The sequence below is a fragment of the Accipiter gentilis genome, chromosome 22, assembly GCF_929443795.1.
Source record: "Accipiter gentilis chromosome 22, bAccGen1.1, whole genome shotgun sequence".
Taxonomy (NCBI): domain Eukaryota; kingdom Metazoa; phylum Chordata; class Aves; order Accipitriformes; family Accipitridae; genus Astur; species Astur gentilis.
The window spans coordinates 20,001,391-20,021,844 of record NC_064901.1 but is presented as its reverse complement, the minus strand read 5'-3'; the positions used below and the strand labels follow the sequence as shown (position 1 = coordinate 20,021,844).

General features: G+C 38.4%; 1 protein-coding gene across 2 annotated transcripts in view; it reads right to left on the bottom strand.

Moving 5' to 3' along the window:
• The window catches only part of INO80 (INO80 complex ATPase subunit), a 69,487-nt gene that overhangs the window by 7,762 nt on the left and 41,271 nt on the right, over nucleotides 1-20,454 (bottom strand). For both annotated transcript variants that reach the window (XM_049825233.1, XM_049825234.1), the window contains exons 26-30: nucleotides 16,616-16,841; nucleotides 10,762-10,889; nucleotides 5,916-6,010; nucleotides 2,081-2,153; nucleotides 272-430 (exon numbers count right to left, since the gene is read on the bottom strand). In XM_049825233.1, the coding sequence (XP_049681190.1) occupies nucleotides 272-430; nucleotides 2,081-2,153; nucleotides 5,916-6,010; nucleotides 10,762-10,889; nucleotides 16,616-16,841 (681 nt within the window). The remainder of the gene's footprint in view (nucleotides 1-271; nucleotides 431-2,080; nucleotides 2,154-5,915; nucleotides 6,011-10,761; nucleotides 10,890-16,615; nucleotides 16,842-20,454) is intronic.

Below are 20,454 nucleotides of genomic sequence, written 5' to 3'. Positions count from 1 at the left end.
CTAAAAGAAGCATGAGTAGTTTCACTAGATCATAAGAAATAGTTTTCATGAAGTCATAGTGTAAATAATTAGTTTCTTCCTAGTTCACACAATGCAGCTGTAATGCTGCTGTGTTAGGGACACAGATTTGTTTATTTGAACAAAGACACTCCCTTTTGGCTTCTCTTCTGTCTCCCTGTAGATACTTTTTCTGTTTCTCCACTCATTTTGATATGTGTTTTCTGATACTGTTTCTGTAACTTCTTGTTCCAGATTATTTCTTTATTCCTACCTCACTCTTTTCCTTAGCCCTTTGTAAGATGCGCTCCTCAATGGTGCCTTTACATATCAACCGGTACACAGTGACTTGCTTTGTTTGACCCAGCCTGTGCGCCCGGTCCATGGCTTGCTGGTCTACTGTTGGGTTCCAATCACTGTCATAGAAAATTACCTGCAAAAGAACACCAGAACAGAAAGGATTAAATGAAACCATTCATTTAGAGCACCTGGTGATAAAACAAACAAAAATCCAATATACTGATAAAAGTTCTACTGTGCACCCCCCAGAATTACCACCCCACTGCAGGCTGTATTAACCTAGCTTTGCCCAGTCCTATTAAGTCTTTTCCATTGCATTTCAGATGAATTCAAACTAATTTACACTGTGAATGTTTCAACTTCCACAGAATGTCTTTAGTACCTTCTTCAACAAATCTGCTTTGGAGGCACAAAATTCCTAAGTTTGTCACCACATTAAATCACCGTCATGTAATTAATTATAGGCTAACCACATCATGAACCCATTTTAGTGTTACTTACCTTAAGAAGAAAAAGCCCATAAAATTAGAATTTAACGTGAAAAGTAACACTCCAGGTTTTTTTTCTTTCAAACCTGGATAAAGGCTAATCTAGTCTAACACTTCTAGCCCTTTTACTAGAAAACTGAAATGCCACATTACATTCATATTACCCTATCATTCCAACAGTACTTTATGCACAGTAAGCATACAAAACAGAAACATTGAAAAAAAATTTTAGACAGCAAAGTATTCAGAAAGTTACAAAAACACAGAACTAAAAATGCTCGTGCAAGGAGCCTGCAGGAGCATGTCTGTGCTTCCATCCGTTTATTTCCTCTGTTGAAGCAACTTCAACTGAGAGAACTTTTCAACCCTGAAAAACCTACAGATACTTGCTTTCTTCTGATTTAAGTGACAGCAAGATATGATGGGGTATTTTAAAAAAAAAGTAATATTTTTGATTCAGAGATCTTTGGTTTTGTGTGGCTAAGGATTACAGTCTGTCTTGGGGTCAAATCTGCATCCACACATGGTATTGGGTTAGAAACACACGAATATCTGTTATTGAAGAGCTAAATGGTTCATGTAGGTCAGTATTCCTTCCCTAGTGATTAGTGGCAGCTGATCCAGAGTGCAAATCCTTGCAGTTCACCTAAATCAGTATGCCTTTAAACCTTAGGTGAGTAGGTGGGAAGCAATTTATCCTTCCTGACTAGCTAATATTCAACTACAAATGACTTGGTACTTTTAGAGGCATTGCTTCATTCTTCTGTGCACAGCAAACAGAGCAACTGATACCTGTTCTACTGATTCCTTTGCAGCTGAACCTTAAGAGCAGTCATACATGAAACATCATTCACTGTATGAAAGTGTCATTTGCATCTGTAGACCCCTTCATTTAACCAACTCCTTTCTAGACTCTGGTACTTAAGTATGTGGGGAGAAGAAAGATATGTCCAACTACAACCAAAACCTGTGTACCAGGTGTCCAATATTCTACAACGTTATCATGAAGGTAATACTATATTGTAAATATGAGCAAAGTAAACAAGGTTATTCAATTTCATGATGTGAATGGCAGTACTAAAAAATATTGATCAGCACGGTAAAGAGTGTCAACTTTCACTCAGAAAGACCAACTTTCCCGAAATCGTGAGGCTAGGAGGCAGGAGATGAGCAGCTTGGGAAAAATGGTGGGTAGAAGCATGAGAGGCAGGAAAAGCAAAGAAATACTTATACTGAAAACTAAACATCAGTAAGCCAATTTTTTATTCTGTATTACTTTACCAAACTTCACCTACCGTATCTGCAGCTGTAAGGTTAATGCCCAAGCCTCCAGCTCTTGTGCTTAAGAGGAACACAAAAATATCATTCCTGTAGAGGAAAGATTAAAAACCCCTTATTTTGTGCACAATGAACAAGAAATAACCACAGAAGTAAATTTTTTGACCCATATTAAGTCATCAGGGCTATTTCTATTACTTGAACGCTTCAGAACATTTTGTGCTGTTCATGGTCAAGAAAAAAAACATATGAATGAGTGAGAGAAGATAATCTACAAATCAGGAGTGTCAGAACATGCAAACATTTGGTTTGCAATAGCAGCTTATTAATCTCTATCAAAACAAACCAGGGCTTGTTTACCTTGCCCACTTGGAAATTAAGATTTCATATGGACAAAGAACAATTTATTGTTTCACAGAACTGATCGATGTTAAAATATCTTGCCTTAACAATGCTCAATTGATAAAGAAAAATAAGTGTTGAGACTGTGTAGATCCAAGTTTTGTTCTAAATTCAGTGCTTTGAACAGAACAAACAACTTGGGGGAGGGCAGGGAGCAGGCAGGAAGAGTAATCTTAATATAAAGGCAAACTGGCAAATATAGAGGTACATTACAAAAGGACAAGGGTCCACTGGCACAAAGAGAAGTCCTTCAGTCTAAAAACTTCTCGAGACTAGTCCTAATTGTGTTGCTGATTCAAATTAAAAGCTCTATTCTCTTTTGTCCACTTTACTTACCTGTAAAATGAGAATAAATTGATTCATTTCAAGACAGTTATGCAACAATTCAGTTGTGATTGACCACAAAATGTTTCAAGGATGTAGACAGTACTAATGATCAGATACCGCACAAAAGCAAGAGTAATTCATTTCACTCTAAGTTCTTTGAAACACACTGTCTGTAAGTGAACTCCATTATTACTGCACACATGCTGTCCTTCCCACCTTGGAGCATTTTCAGTCTGCACTAGCTGTCTTACATTTATGTACCTTGGGGCTCCTCAGACAGCATAAAAATTGATGACAAACCGGTTGCCTTTGGCAAACGTGGCCCTCCAAACAGAAGGCCCTAGTAGAATATAGACTGTCATTCCACAACACACTTCAGGAAAGCTATCTCTGAACACCTCCTTGGGAGATCCACAAACCCTAATACGGTCATACTAGCCCCAAGGGTTAGACTTGCTGGCACCAGATTCAGGGATGCTGGCTGCCAAGAGAGATATGAGGCATCCCAATATCTGACTTGGAATAATCCTCTAAACCTAATAATCCTTTACCTAACTGAGGAAGGTGGGGCACACTAGTCAAATACCTGTAACAGTGCATTAAGCCCTAGCTACAGCCTGAGGAGTCAGACAGAATGGACAATGGATGTTGAGATTCAATGGCAGTTCTAACCCTGTGCACGCAGAAGACAAAGGAGACAGGTCTATATGTAAGATGACCAAGTACTGATGAAAATGCAAGTGGTAACAGCAAAATCAGGGTTTCTGCTAAGGTTGTAAACCTCACTAGTGCCACTGGGGGGTCAGCGGTATTTGAAAGTGTTTAACACCATATGGATCTGTGAACAGGTTGATGCAAACAAAGCAGACAGTACCAGTAAGGACTCCAAAGAGGCTGACAAACTGTACTTTGACAGTGACAGAACAAGGCCCTCTGCTTAAGAGAAGACACTCTGCAATGCCACATTCTTTTGGTACCACACTGTCTGTACACTAGTGCATGCAAGTAAAGCACCAGAAACTCCTGCTGAATGAGCAGCACGGGTCATTTCCTTCTTGACTAACTATGTGTAGGCAGCCTGTCCTTGGAAGTCCACTCATCAAATCTAAGGTCTTTCTTGCCCTCCCTGGAGGAAGCGTGAGTGTATGGCAGGCTATTACACATATGCTAGTACAACTCAACAAATGTGAAAAACTAAGGGGTTTGGAATCCATATCCTTGCAGGTCAAGTGGAACTATTTTCTCAGGACTCAAACTCCAAGACATTCACAAGTAGCTGGCAAGTCTGTATCATAAAAAACAGACTCGCAAAGAACCCATTCTGGTCCAAGGTAAGATTTCCCCCTGCCCCCCCTAAGGAAATTACCAATAGACAACAGAAACGATTATGAAAACTATGAATTAACACACACAAAAAAAGTGCCAAGAACTCTAAAATTAGAAAGGTTTCTGGCAGTCCAAAATCTAAGAGTACAAAAATCCATTCTGAGCTATGGGCAGCTGGGAGGAACTGAAGCTGAGCTGTCAATCTCTAGACTTTATCTTGCAGGTACAAGGCCAAAAGAGTCAGCAGATGCCTGCTTGCCATGTAGGTCATTCTTGGCCAGGAAATCTTTTCACTCTTGTGACAATAGTGGAACATGCATATAGACAGTCACCTGAACATCTAGCTGTGAAATGCTTCTGGATATGCCATATGGGAAGGAAAGAAAGTGGACAGTGCCACAGACTACAGGAACAAATTATCATATATAGCTATATGTTTTCAGCACCCTGGTAGGATATCCTGCAGGACAATTTAGTCTCAGTCAGGGTTTTTTCCTGGAAATATTTCTCATAAGTATATCATATACAAGAGGAACTCAACTAATATTTTAATAGGAATTCTTATTTACACTGGCTGATGTATATCTCAAACGGATTTCCTGCCAAAATGATTATTATTCTTCAGTTGTTCTATTAATTAATAAAACCAAGAACCTTATAAGAACAAGAGTCAGGATTCCAGGACGACATCATAACCTGCAAGAAACCTGTTTCTGACACCTGGAAACAGCAAGAAAGGTACTGCATGGTCCTCTCACTTACTTCAGGTATTTGGCATGCGTTCTTTTCAAGTCTTATTGCTCTGAGGAATTCACTATAAGACTCATCATTGCAACACAGTCCTTCAGGTCTTTAAGCCTCATGAACCAGTGGCCTGAAAGGCTGTATATGGCTTCCCCTCGTATCTTCAGCTAGGATACCTTGGGACCGCTAATGCAAGGACTATTCTCTAGACTAGAATGCTGCTTTCACCATGCAATAAACAACAATCTATGAACCTAACTCCTCTGAAAAAAAAAAAAGCAACCTTCTTACAAGCTCACACCAACATACAGGAAGGGTAACCTTACTGTGAACTACCATACCAAAGTGACAGCCTGTCAAGCTATAACTCATGATTAAAAGGAAACTTAATAATGATAAATTAAATCATTAAAAATAATGCACCCTCGTAGAGACAAAGTTATACTAAATATATTAACTTAAAATACGATGATTACACACTGTTCTTTCCTGATGTGCTCGTAAAAATGGCAAGAATCCATTTTGTTTTAATAAATGAAAAGGGTTAGCATATCTTACTATCTAATAAAATCCCCATTTTATAACTTGTAGATTAGTTTAAGGTTTCTTAATAAAACATGCTTAAATAGTTTGTTTTGCAGAAAACTAGGTCACTTTCAAAGCTCTAGCATATGTAAGATTTTCAATCTCATCTCATCTTCACAGTGTCAATTGTCAGAGTACATAATAAACAACAAACATTTGCTGCCTTTCTACTGAGCTTCTTTATAAGCAACAGCATATTTGGAATGGCAAGAAGCACAATAGGTGGGTACACTAAAATTGCTTCCAATACTGTTTCACAGATAACCAATTCCTAAATACAGCTGTGTTCAATATCAACACCAGTGACTCCTGGTCAGCAAACCACCTAGAAATTGCTTCAGATAAATGAGTCCATCTGATATCAGGAATGATAATTTAAGTGCAAATTTCATTTATTTCCATTACATCTTATACCAACTCTCTACGTACACGTAATTTAGCACAGAAATACCTTGTAAAATACATTACCTGTTCTGAAAATCTGCTACCATGTCCCTTCGTTCAGAAATCTTTGAAGAACCATCCAATCTCATGTAGGTATGTTTCCTATAAACCATGTATTCCTGCAAAGAACACACACCAGAAAAATATAGTTGCTCTTGAAACTGTTCAGTCTTGATTCTCCCAGAAAAAACAATAAAAGCAGAACTGCTACTTTAAAAAAAAAAATCCCTAAACGTCATCAACAAATATTCTATAATAAATCTTATGTAAGCGATACTTTAGGAATTCAGAAATTAAAGCTACTCAATCATACGTCAGTTTTTGCATTTCATAGAAGAGATAAATGATGATGTCAGTTCAGAGCGGGGGATGCATTTGCTGTACTGCAGTCAATGTTATGGTACATGCCTTTTTCTATAAACAAACAGGTAAATAAAATCACTAAACTACGAAGTCTGTTTTCACAGACTTCAATTTTTACTAAATCCTGAGCTTTGACCGTGTAAGCGAACCCTTCCTAACAAACCAACTCTCTCTGCTCCCTGATGATTTTAAACTATTTGACTAGTGGTTTTAAAAACCCAGTACTGTACAGTAATGTCTGTGCAGGCTTTATCTTGCTAGTAAAGAGCCTGTGAATCTCACTGCATACATGAACACTTTGCCTATTACATTGGTGTGTAAGCCCACAGCTCATGCCAAGCAGCAGAGCTGAAACCATTGCCTGGGACACAAATCAAATGGCATCAATCAGGAATGCTTTAGGCAAAGGGCTTTTCCAATGAGAGACATTTTTCATGCTCTAAGGTACTCAGCATTTTCTGATACCTGTGCAATTATCAATAAAATCTGATTTACTTGGAAAGCTCTTCAGGCTATACAGATATCCATAGAGTTTGTTTGGAAAGATACCCTCTGATACCTTAACAACGTGATCCATGCTGACAAGATACAACTCCTACTAGTGACATTCATTAGATTTAACCCTACTGGCGCATGTGTCTTTTTGAGATGCTGTGACTGCTACCGAAGACAGAAAGGAAACAGATGGTGCTTTAGCAACAAGAACTATTGGATTCATCTTGCTCCAAGCTGCACTGTTCAGCAGATATAGAACTGATGTGCTGTGAGAAGACATGGCAGTGCTTGCACTCTAATGAACCTTCTGACAGTACCATGCTCAGTTCTCCTTTTCACCTATCCTTCAGGGCTCCTGTTCCTTTTTGTTCTGCTTCACCACTGCAGAAAAGGTAAAAGAGCTGCCATACTGCAAGGAACCTGGGAAAAAGACTTCTGTACTGGAAAGAAGCTTCAATGTATGGCAGATGAAAGAGCAAAATGGGTAAATAAAATTAACAAAGGGGAAATTGCCAAAGTCACACTTGGTCTACCTATACAAAAGACAGCTCATGGCTAGTATGATTTCTTGAGCACAACAATAGAAGTTTAAAGCAGAGAACAGCTACTTCACCACACACACTCAAGCCCTAATTTACTATTGATTTATTCTATTTCTGTGACAGGTTTCTGTCACCAACTAAAACCAGAGAGATACAGTTGTCAATTAGGCATTATGCGACCTCTTCTCCAGATTTAATCAATCCTTTTTCTATTATCACAAAGGCCTTTTCCTTCCATCTCTTTGTTACTGTCTTCTGTGATGATTTTATGATGATTCAATCTTTCAACATCTTGATTTAGTCTTCCCTCATCTATTAACCATCTCTTCATTAGTGTCTTCTAAACAAACTTCAGCACATATAGAAAACAACTTCTTTCATTCCATTTATCCTTACCCCAGACCCTTGACGTTTCCACTAAGGCACAAATTACAAAAGAGTAAGCTATTCTACACTTGTAATACAGGCATTCATAGGTTGTCCTCCCCACCCGACAAACTAGCTTAGTACATTAGCCTTTAGCTAATCATCTATTCAACACTCTGCTTAACAGGTTCTGGTGTGCCTCCATCCACCTTCCTTTGATCAAGAAGGATACTTCACGGTAGTGTAACAGTGCTCGTACGAAACACCCTTTTTTGTAAACTGTTTTTATCCACTATTTTTCCAAATATTAACAGTACATTCTTTCAATTCACAAAAAAGAAAAAAAAAGCATTGCAACTTAGACTACACTTGTCAGCAGTTTAGTGCTTTAATCACTCATAAAAATGGCATGGTTGGGGGGGGGTGGGGGGTGGGGGAGAAAAAGAGAGAGGGCAAAGAAACTCTTCAAGTAGTAATATACCTGGTTTGCACTGTAATTGTGGAAGGCACTTGATGACTGCTCATTTTTCTAGTTCCCACAAGGAGTGGTGGGGTGCAGGAAGCCTCATGGGGAAGCTTTAATGTCACGCAGACACTTATACTAGACCTGCTTGAAAAACGTACCTGCCAATCTTGTTTCACGTAAGGGGTAACCAAGCCACCAAAAGTATCAATCTAAGAAAAATAATGAAAGTGGCCCTGGCAACAGAGTACCTGTACAGGAAATGACTCGAGTATGGTAAGAATGCAGTGCCGTTAAAGTCAGTGCTCCTCTGGGCTTTGACACTGATACTTTCTCAAAAACTATAACATGTTTTCATAGTCCAAACTGAGTACTCTTATGTTTTAACACAACTAATAAACTTTTGGTAGAATGTAACTAAGACATTTGACTTCATGCAGAATATAATTTGACCCCTCATCACATGAATGCAATGTGATTCCCACTGAAATAATGGACAATTACTCTTCCATACAGGAGAAAGCAATCACATTGAGAAAAACAAACATCATGATCTTAAAAAGTATGAAATACACATCTGCCTGAAATAGTAGTACTGAACTTATACTTTATCCTCTTCTGTTGAAAGAAAATAGTTTTCCTCTTTGTATTTATATCTGCCATTTTATACTGGCTGAATTAAGCAGCAGTTCTTCAGCTGAAGCTAAATCAAACAAACATGGTTTTATAACGTTGTAAACAATCTTTTGTGCCCTCTGCCCTGCACAGATTAGGTTAGTATGATATCGTAGCAGTTACACTGACACAGTCAAAATACAGTTAAAAGAAATAGGACATCTTATGTTGTTTCATATTCAAGTAGGCAGAAGGGATGTATTCTGCTATCCCTGGCCAGGAAAAAAATAAATATCTACCGATACACAACTTTTGCAAGGATTTTTTTTAAAACTGAGTATTTGTTTGAGTATTTTCTTAGCTTGCTTAACTCCAGCTTCTGTTACATGGGTAGGGAGAAGAAAAACAGAGGACTTGGTAGGTGGCTTGTTTGGGTACTAAAACCCAACAAGTAAAGTTGAGAATTTAGGAGGTGAAATAGCAAAATGCTCTGCTCCCAAGCCTTCAAAATGGAATGCTAACAGAAAAGACAGACACACTAAACACTCAGCTTTATGAGCTTCATGGTGTAATGCAGGGTGTCAACAAACCTGCACCACGTCCAATGTTTGCCAAAAAGAGGCATAGGAAGCAATGCTGGGCAAAGAGCCAAAATACAGAATTGCAACCATGCAAGGTCTGTTTTTCCTCACAGCAGCAAAACCTAAATTCAGCTTCTGATTTTTTATTGAACTATTAACTAATGACCTTAAAACGCACTCCTGCTCATACAGGCCTCATACAGGCTATTGATTCAGGCTTCTCACTTTTTCTCTTCACTTTACTGGGGAGAAGACGGTATCCCATGTCAAACACTGCTGAGGGAGCCCATGTACACCTAGGACTAATGGCTGAAGGATCACAGGATCTTGATATTTTAGCAATACTGAAATTATACTGCCAAATGCAAATATTTTCCCACCTACTATGTATTCACAGTCAGAAAACTTCATCAGGATTGCCTCTTTGAAACCAATGTGCATCAAGTCTCCTAATTCTTGCTCAGAATTCAATAGTTACAAAAGTCATTACTACTAATCGTTCACTGATAAGGGACAGAGACATTGTGACACAAGATATTCCTTTTTTCAGATGCAGCTGAAAACTCAAACTTTACTGTCTTCAACAGAAGCCCAGAGAAATAAAAGTATTTCTCTTTCTAATCATTGTAAGTACTACCACTAGGAAATCAAATTAATAGCTCTCCTACTAATGTCTCTTCAGACTAGCTCTTTGGTGGCATGGTTGCTAATCAAATACTGGTATTTTTTTTTTCCTTCTGAGGCAGACTGACTGTATTTAAATAATGAGTAATGACTAAATTCCCAATTTCTTTCCTATCATATATGCCAGAGAAGCTCTTATTATTAATGTCTACCAAACTTCTGCACAGGAATAAGATGATAGAGGGAAATGGTAAAAGTCTGTGAAATTACAAGCAACATAAACAATGTAAAATTAATCACTGTTCTCTTTCTTCCAGTAAAATGACACATGGGCATCAAATGAAAATATAAGGAAGCAGTTCAAAACCAGAAAAAGAGGATAATTAAGCCACGCAACCCCCTTGCCACAGGGCAGTGCAAATGACAAAAACTTACAAAGACTCAAGATGCAACTGAACAATATCAAGGAAGAAGAATCCATTTAGGATTACTCAATGTACAGAAGGCACATTGACTCAGAAAGCCCTTGAGCTGCAAGCTGCTGGATGCTGAGAGACTAATTGTGAAGTATCACTATTCTTGCACATCTTCTCCATACCATCTGCTGTTGTACACTCGTGGAAGCATGACACTAGGCTGGACCTTAAGTCTAACTTTGTATGGCAGCTCTTATATTCTCATATTAAATGCATTTACTGGGTATCCTTCAATATAATAATTTTACGTCAGGTTTGCTGCATCCAAACTACAATATTTTCTCCAAAACATTGTTGCTAAATCTGCATCTTCAGAATGTCTTCTGTAGGTTATAGCTCTCCTACCTCCAGTAAGTCAATCATCCGTGTCATCTGGGAGTAGATGAGAACTCTGTGTCCTTGAGATTTCAGCCGTGTCAACAGAAGATCAAGAGCATGAAGTTTTCCACTGTCAGTGATCAGACTCTCTTTGTCTAAAAAGAAATGGAAGAAAAGTAGGTAACTAACAAAGCCAAAACAGCTACATGCAACAAGTTAACTTCTAAGTTTTCCTAGCACTTCACTGCATTATAATCCCTAAAGTAACGAGTTGTGATGGAAGAAACAGCAACATCCCTTCTGGCTGACACTTAAAATCACACTGCTAACAATAACTTTTGTTTGCTGGGACAGGAATATATGAATATATCCACCTGGCAAAAAATCTCATCACAGATTGATCTCCTCACGAGTATCGACTCAATCCTTTTTTGGACAGCCATTTCCCTCATCTAAGGATTCATCCTGACCAGATCAACAACCACAACATGCCTTGACAGTCGAAGAAATTTTTCTCCACTTTGCTCATTGAAATGCTGTCCCTTGGACATTTGCTGCTACCTGCTGCTGAGCTTTACACTTATCCTCCACAGATCTAGTTTCAAGATCAAATCCCTCACCAACACGGAAAGTGAAGAACAGTTCTCTAGGTCACTGTAAAATAACAGCCCCTTCACAGCACTCCCTTAACTTTTCTTTTTCTTCCCTGCCCTTCACTTTTTGGGTTGGTGGCTGGTTTTTGTTCTTTAAGAAATGTTTCCAGATGGCAATCTTTTAAGTCACTTCAGATTTAATACTTCATGTCCTCTCCCTTTCAGCACTGTTCATGAAGTATTTTTCAGGAAGGCAATCTTCCTGTTTGTACATTCTGTACATAAACTTCAGTAAACAATACGTTACTGTTGAAAGAGGATGAAGAGAAATTTTCTTCCAAAAAAATTATCTGTTGGAAAGGCCACTGATGATTCCTTATTCTTTGGGATGTCTGAATTTAGGTTTACAGCCAAAACGGAAAGTCAACAACCGCAGATGGTGCAGGCTAGTACAGAATCCAAATATTTTCAACATGTCTAGCAGGTACCATTCTCTAACGTCTAGCAGGTAACACTTCTGCACGCTTCTTGTTGCACAGAATGAATTAACTGATGGGCTGAAGAAAACCCAGCTTTCTGCAAGGCATTTAACTGTCTTGCACAATATTCTGATTTTAAAAAAAAAAGGTATACACAAAAATTAATTCATTCATCCGAGCACCGTGCATTTTAATACAGCTAAAAACAAGTTCATACCAGTGGAAGAGAGGAGTACAGATCACACAACAGCACTCCTGAAAAGATCTTATGAGCATGGCAGGCAACACAGTCCATGAGTGCCCAAGTGCAGTGATGTGGCACAGAGGGCTAAGTTTGATTTTTGCACATACAACCAGGGGTCTGACGAAAAAAGCAGGAATGTGGTTGTTCTTCTAATGTAATTCAAAAAATCATTTTGAAACATCATGCCTAGGTTTAGGATGCCTTTCAGTAAGGTTGTAAAAACCAGAGAGCGTTCAGGAAAAACCTCCAAGATTTCAGTGTGTTAAAAAACTTTTCCCACAGTGAAGGAGTTCAGAAACTTGATGCATTTCAATTTTTCAAAGAGCAATTGGCACTATTCAAGGTTCTTCCTTTGGACAAAGGTTTTTAACAACAGAAGAGAACTTTATACTATCAGAGAAAGGCATGATATCCAGTGACTTGTTAAAACTGTAAAAATAAGGCACACTTCCCTCTTATCCTTCCAATAGTGATGAAAAACTAGTCAGCAGCTCTTTTATCTAGAAACATGGTGAATTCTTCATAGCTTTGGTATGTCAGTCAAGACCTCTTTCAAAAATATCCTTTAGCTTAAATATAAATAACAGATCGGATGCTGGAATTATTGGGATCTACATAAGGACATCAGAAGATGCAGCCAACAGTCCTGCTTTCTGAAATTCAAAGAATTGTGAGTTTTTGATATCACTTAAAATTATTATCTATTGTATTTGCACTATAAGGCAATGTTGTGAACGCTCTCTCCTTTGGTAAGTTTAGAGCCACACTCATGCAATTCACCAGCTAAGAATCCAAGACATCTCTGCTCTTTCTTGCTTGTCTGCCTATCTAGTCACTCTTTTTCTCCAGTTTGCTCTCCCTTTTGAAGGTGATCTTGTTGCTTTGCCAGGAGCAAGTACCACAGCATTGCCTGAATCATTAGCAACTACCTTAGGGAATCCATCAACTAGAGAGCCAAGCCAAAGAGATACTGCAAGGAAAACTCAAGACCACAGCTCAGGCTGGCATTTGTTCTAAGTGCAACATAATGTATAATGACACACTCATTGCTAGAACAGAACTTGGTCTCAATTACGTACAAATAGTTAATAGTTTCATGCATTCTTCTAAGGAAAATCAAACTTTTAATTTAGGCAATGAAGTAAAAATGGAAATTATTTAAAATACATCTATGTAAGTCAAAAACTCTGCACAGTAGGAATGTTCAATCTTTATAAAAAATGTTATTCTTTCCTTTAAATCCATACAGCTATGACATTCTGCTTTTATTCTAATTGGTCATCTTGCTATTTCAGAATGAATTAAATTGAGTGAAGCACTATGAAAAGTCTAGATATACATGACAAACCAATATTATTATTATTAACCAGAAGCCATCTGACTGGAAGGAAACTGAGAGAACAAACAGGGTCTGTTCAAAAGTCAACCTCAACTGACTCAGATTAACACATTACCAAGTTTCCAAAAGCAAAATGCTACTGTTTTTCTCACACAGGCATGAATAGGTAGAATTAAGTTTTGGCAACTGGAAATGATGCGTGTCCTTTGCTGCTGGCTCCTTAGGTCTCCATTGTGTAAGTTACTATTTTTAAATAGCAATAAAATACAAATTACAAGTAAAGAACTTATTTGCAGATGGTCTTACAGTTTGAAAAGTTAGCAACTTGTTAACAGTTTGTAATTTGTCCAATATCTCAGCATCAGAGCAGACTGCACTGGTGAGAAAGTGTTGGGTTTTGGGGTTTTTTTTTTTGGGAAGCAAAACAGAACTAACAAAAAAAGATTTATCATCTCTGGAAGAGAAAACCATTTGACTTTATCCTGGCATCTTTAAGCCTGCTATCTTGATACCATTGTGTTTTCCAAGATCAAATATTTTTCCATGCTTGAAGTCTGCCACCTAGTGCTTCAAAAGACAAATTCTGGAAAGCAGTAACAGAAAATTTCCTTCTTTATTTATGCCATCTTCAGAAAACACCACAATTATTCAAAAGCAGGGGGGAGAAAGTGTCTTCTACCTCTAGTTTCTCTCACTTCTATTTCTCATTCCTTTTTACCTTGGAGGAAGAAAAAGGCAGTTTACTTATTTTTTAAATGGAGTTTCCAAAATTTGCAATTCTGCATTTTCCATTTTTAATGATCAGTGAAAACTTCCAATGGCAATGTCTTTGGAATTTTTATTTAAAAAAAATAATAATTTTTTAAATAGCATCAGAGGAACTTTTAAAATTTTAAGCCAGTCAGGAGATAGAGGTCCTGGACGGCCCATCAAAGAAATCTCCTTAGGACACAATTTTTGGGTTCTTCAGCACTGTATGGAATAAAAAAAGAGAATGAGACTGACTGTATTGTATGGCTTTCAGTCTGAAAAAACCCAGCCCCTGCCTCCAGTCATGCAGGGATAAGGACCTACAGGGGGATACAGTGGGATCCTATGGCCTGGGAAGAAAAGTTAAAAATGATTATGACTCAAAATAACCCTTGTCAGGAGCTCTGGCCCATGACTGTAGCTGGGCTCACTGCTCTCTGGAGAATGAGAAAAAGTGCCTCTGGACATGCAAAAAGCAGAGGAAAGAGAGATAAAGTCTGGGTTCCAGTTGACACCCCTGGTTCCCCTCCCGACAGTCTGCACGGCACAATGGGGTCAGTGAGGAGCTAGCTGGCTCTCACAGTAAACAGCCAGTGAGGCCAGTGCTTTTTATCGATGCTAAAAGGACTCAGACACTTCCTGCCATTTAATCCAGGACCATTTTTCTTTCAAAGAACAGGAAAAGCCTCAAGAGATTCCCACAGTGATCGCAGCTGAGCCTGCTGCCAGGGTACTGGGAACGCCGAGTCTGGGAGAGGATAGATCAGGGTTAGGAGAGAGACATACATGCTTTTCTTCTTGTCACCTATTTACCACAGACCTTCACACCTACTGTTCCATTTGACACTTGCTAGACTTCAGCCTTGTAAATGGCTCCTTCAGCACATTGGTCACTTTCTGTAACGCACTGTGCCTGCTCTTGCACGTATAAACACAGTTGTCCTGTCGTGGTATGTGCCCTTTCCTCTTAGAATAAGTTTAGGTTTGAATGCTACTGTCCACCTAATTAAGACGTAGCTGTACAAAACTACTTTTTTTAATCCACTTTTAGCTCCGACACCTCCTAAATTAAGCCAGCGTTACATAACACACTCATCCCAACAACCTTCTCAACAAAATTCTTTGCTGTGCTTTGATAACAATTTGCCTAACCCTGCACCTATTCACTCACTCCTGTAAGCTTCTTGTACCCCATCTCTATTCCTCTACAAATTTTTCCTGATGACAAAGTCATCAGCTTAAAATTGAAGTCTTTTCAAGAGAATGCAGCCTTCTTTCTATACTACATTGACTATTTTTCTTCATTTCTCTATCCATGCCTTCTATCTTAATTAATCCCCCTTCACTATTTCCCTCCTTTCTGTTACAGCGATTAATTTTCTGTTTCCAAATAACTGATAAACAAAATTCAACGAATTCATGAAGAAACTATAAAATCATCAACTGTCATTGAACATTAATCTAGTGCAAGCTCATGAAAAATGGGTTTCTCCACTACATAGATACAAACGTGCATGTGCTTCAAATGACTCCAAGTACTTATGAGGTACCTTCTTAAACCAGACTGTAGCAAGCAAAAGGCCATTTTCCTTTTACTGTACTAACTTCCCTTGCCAAACATCCTTGACCCAAAAGGGTCTGGGAATAACTTAGCATCTGGCAGTGTAAGCTGTTTTTCCTCTTGGCTATCTCTCAGATCTCTACTACTTTCTGCAGAATTCTGCTCACTGCTCAGGACCATCTTCCGACAGCTAGAGTGTGTCCGGCCCATGAAAGTCACTCCAGTATTGGCAGTCGAATTCTAGCAAATCTTTGGTTACTTTAGTCTAATTCTAGGAAAAAATGAAGTGCATTTAATTTACTAGTACACTGGTACCTTTCTCCCGCTTTACCAGGAAGTACGAGTAAATCTTCTTTATTCCAACTGAAATTCAGTAAATCCCCTCATGCCTTATTTTCCAGGCCAATTTCCTCTGAACTTGGTCCCCAAACCCATCCTTCTCATGGTAGACTGCTACGAGTAATGTTTATCCTTTCACTATGAAGACCAACAAAAGATCTCTTGGGTCAATACGAAGGTCTTCCAGTACACTAGGAGGCAAGGTATGACTGTTACTTTTTCTGCAATCTTCCTATCTCCAACCTCAAAATGGTTATTTGGTTGTGAGAGTAGACTGTGCTTTAGTAAGCAAATCCATCTCTTTACAGTCATTTGGAGGACTGACATGCTAAGAGAGGTTTGTAAGCATTAGAAAAGTTTGTATTAGACTTGTTCAGTACCCATTGACAGCTTTACTCCAGATAGAGGATATGAAATCAGAGTGTATTTTAAGATACCAGGGTTAACATTCACTCAGGAGGAAAACCAAACACATAACCACCCCCTCAAAAAGCCCACAACCAAGCATAATTACCACCGAAGACCAGATGTCCTTAATTTATCTCATCTCTGTTCCATGACAACCTCCAAACTTACCTGGTATCCTGATAAAAGACCAGCCGTTCTGAGGCCTGATCCCTAACAGCCCTCCTGGATACTCTGGGAAGAACTGGGAGCATTGCTTCAGCCAGTCAGCTGCTAGCTCAGGGGCTCCATTGAGTACACACTGCTTTGCTTCAAGACTTCCTCCTTCCTTTAGTGCCCTGCGCTCGTATTCTGCACTTCGGTCATTGCAGTAGAACTCCAGTGGCACAGCTGTTACCTACAAGTAAAATATTCATCAATATTCTTGTTCAGATTTCCCCTCATCCCCAAATCCTCAGTTCAGGTACCTTGCCACAGGATCAAATTTTAAAAGTCAAATTGTAACTGACATGTACAAATGGAAAACAATTTTAGGCTGGGCTTAAAATAAGCAAAGATGCAACATCTCCCCACACCACAAAAAAAAGTCCTATGAACAACCAGGCACAGACTACTTGCCTTCTGATAAACAATGCCTTGTGCCAATTGCTACACAACTGATAGCAAAGCTGAGTAAAAGAATAATATCCTTGCTGCACTTCTCATTTTCCCTAGATTTCTTTTTTTTTATTTATTTTTATTTTTGCCCTTCACAATCAAGTATCTACCTAGCAGAGATGAGATTTAAATATCGTCCTTAACAGAAATTCATGTGATAATTTAAAATTAGGAAGATACATAAATTAGAAAGGGAAAACAAATGAACAGGAAAACAGCCCTGTTTTGGAACTACGCACTTCTTGGGCTTGACAGCTGATTTGAACAGAAGTGGGCTACAGAAACAGTGCAAGTGAGCACAGGGTGATCTTTTTCTTCTGGCCGTTCTATGAATCCCTTGCCCTATTACCTGCTTCAGTACATACAACCCAGCTGGACAGACCAGTGTTGCAAACACAGGAACTCCGATTTCATGCCATGTGAGCTATTCTGGAATGGCTCTGTCACTTTAACTCCCCCTGCTCTGCCCCATCCACCCAAATCTGTACAGAGAGTGGAAGGTCTACATTAGCCAAACAGCTGTATGCTGATGGCTGTAAGGTCCTTGGGTAAAGAGTCTGTTCCAGCAAAGGCTGTCCTTTGTACAATCTATAGCCTTCTCTTATCTTTCCCTTACCAGAGTACTCCAGTAATAAAAACCAAAAGCAGGACTGAGCCACGGTACATAGCAGTACAGCCTACTCTGCTGTGTTTTAGTTCCGATACTGCACCAAGAGTTAAATCATATGATCCAAAGCACATACAATTACAACACTTTCACACAAATATAAATACACAACAATCCACCATCTAGCACAAGAATCTTTCCAATACAGTGCAGATCTCCAACTTCTTTCTATCTCTTCTGAATATATGTCTGTTTTAGGCAACATTCTGGGGTAAGTCTTTACAAAAGCTATTTATAACCAAGTTTACAAAAAAAAGCTAGTAGAAACTTTCACATACTATCTAGAGACTTAATGTGTTGTAAACTCACATAAAAATGAAACTAAAGTTTAATATTAGACAATTAACCTTACAGTATGGGCTTGTAACAGAGACAAGTTATAAATTGGCAATGCTTTGTAGATTTCTTCACTAATATAGGAAGCAAATATATCATTACTTTAGAAGTCATTGTTGCTTTTATTTCAGGAGTACAATCAAAAAAAATAATTCATCCATGTAAATTCATGTAAGTTAAAAACATTGTAATGAATCTTAACAGTGTTCAAAATGACATTACCTACAGGACTATGAAAGGCAATGTAACGAAAATGAACAGGGGAAATCAAACTTGTGAAAGTTTTCACATTTTAAAAAAGGAAGCAGATCTGCATACAATGAAACAGTACGGGAGTCTATAGGTTTTGATGGTGAACAGTAGGCAGGGGAGTTTCTGCAAAATTGAGTAGGGATGGGAATTACTGTGATAATGGGACAACTGAAACATTAAACACAGTAAAAGAACTACCATTGTATTGCATATTAAAAGCTTTTATGTATTTGAAGGGGTTTTAATTTTTTGTGCCAGCTTACTCTAGCATGACAGAATTAACTGCAACATACTGAGAATAATACATATATAACATTATATCATGCAAGTTAAAATATTTTAATGGCTTAACGAAATGATAAGGAATAAAATAGTTCAAATATCACCAGTTTTAAATACTACACTTTAGAATTGTAAGGTGAAGGATACAATCCATGCTTCAGGACAGACTGCCTGATACCTTAGATGCTGACTGCACCTCTCTGAACATTTGCCAGCTAACTCAAAGTAAAAGGTATTAAACAAGATCTTCTGGGTGGAAGCCTGTGGTCCACTCCTGTTTTATAGGAGCTCTTCTCATAGGAATAAATTAATTTCACAAAGAGAGACTTCTCTTTGCAAGGGCCAAACAATTGTTTAAACAGGTTCATGAGCACAATTATAGTACATATTGAAATAAAAACAGAAAAGCATACAAATCTTAGCAATAATGGTAAAGCCATTGTTTTGCAAGATGCCAAGAGCTATTTTTAAACCAGATTGGCTTATGGGTCTATGCACACAGCCACATGAAACACTGCAAAGTGAAAGGGACTATGTTGAGACTTCATACATATTTCCACTACTTGAAATATAGAGTTGATGCTATCTTGTACTGCCACCTGCAGTCAAAGCATAAGACTGACTTTAGCATGAAAGGACAAGACCTCAATTCAAAATGTAAGCAAGTCTTGTTGCTTGAACACTGATGTACACCGCAAATGATGGTACAGACTTAGGTTGTTTAAGGGACACCATTAACCATCACGTTTCAGTTCATATATCTACACTGGATAGACTGGGAAAAATACTCTTTCAAGCACAGACAACATCGTATTTATTTCCAGGATACCTCTAGGACAGACAGCCATTACACACAAAACAGGGCAGACTAGTTTCTGACACAGAAACCTGGCTTATCTACTGAGATCAATATGGAGATTCAGACACTAGGATTTTAAAAAGAAAAATAGTCACACCGTAAAATTCTACAAGCTACATTTCAGTAATACCTCCCCTAAGGGAAGAGCTAGCAGGAGACAATCTTGAGACAAACTGTATGTGTGCCTCAGTGCAATTTTTACATTAACAAGAACAAATCTTCCCATGTAGGAAGTTAAGCCTGTGTAACACTGACTGACATCTGAGGATGTAAGGCTATCTGTACTGTCAGCTCCACACTTTTTTAAATGCATATACACACTCCTAGGGTAGAGCTCTGCATTTGTATCACCTTACACATTTCTGAAACAGATGAAAAAAAATCTTCCATTCAAGCTTGTTCACGCTCCTCCTCTCTCCTTTTTGTCATGGTACAGTTTTTAAAGTGGTTTTTTTTCCCCAGGTTTGTTTTTGTGGTTCTAACAAAAGGTAGGGTAGTCCTTAGTACTAAACCCTCCTATGTCAACACATTCTTGTCAAACTGACTGAATGCAATAGTCATGGTTAGAAATACATCAAAAAAATATAGTGATAGGGATATATGAATGCAATGCCACCTTAAATTAAAAAACTTAGTTTAGTTAGGGTAACTATAAAGTGCTTCCTGCATTTATCTCCATGCAAAGTTAACCTTTCAGGTGTTGTGAGATGCCCAAAACAACTTCTCACCACAATACCTCTGACACACTGGGATCTACCGAACTGCTACTAAAGCAAACAAAATTAAAGCAAACCAAATTAATCAACTTCTTAATGAATACAAGAATACAAGATCCACCCTCCAAGTCACTTTTTTTTTTGTGACTGAAGCCTGTGTGTACTCAGGAAGATTGCCTGCATAGAAAGGAAACTACAACACTAAAGCCCCCCCTCACCACTACCCCCCCCCCCCAGCTGC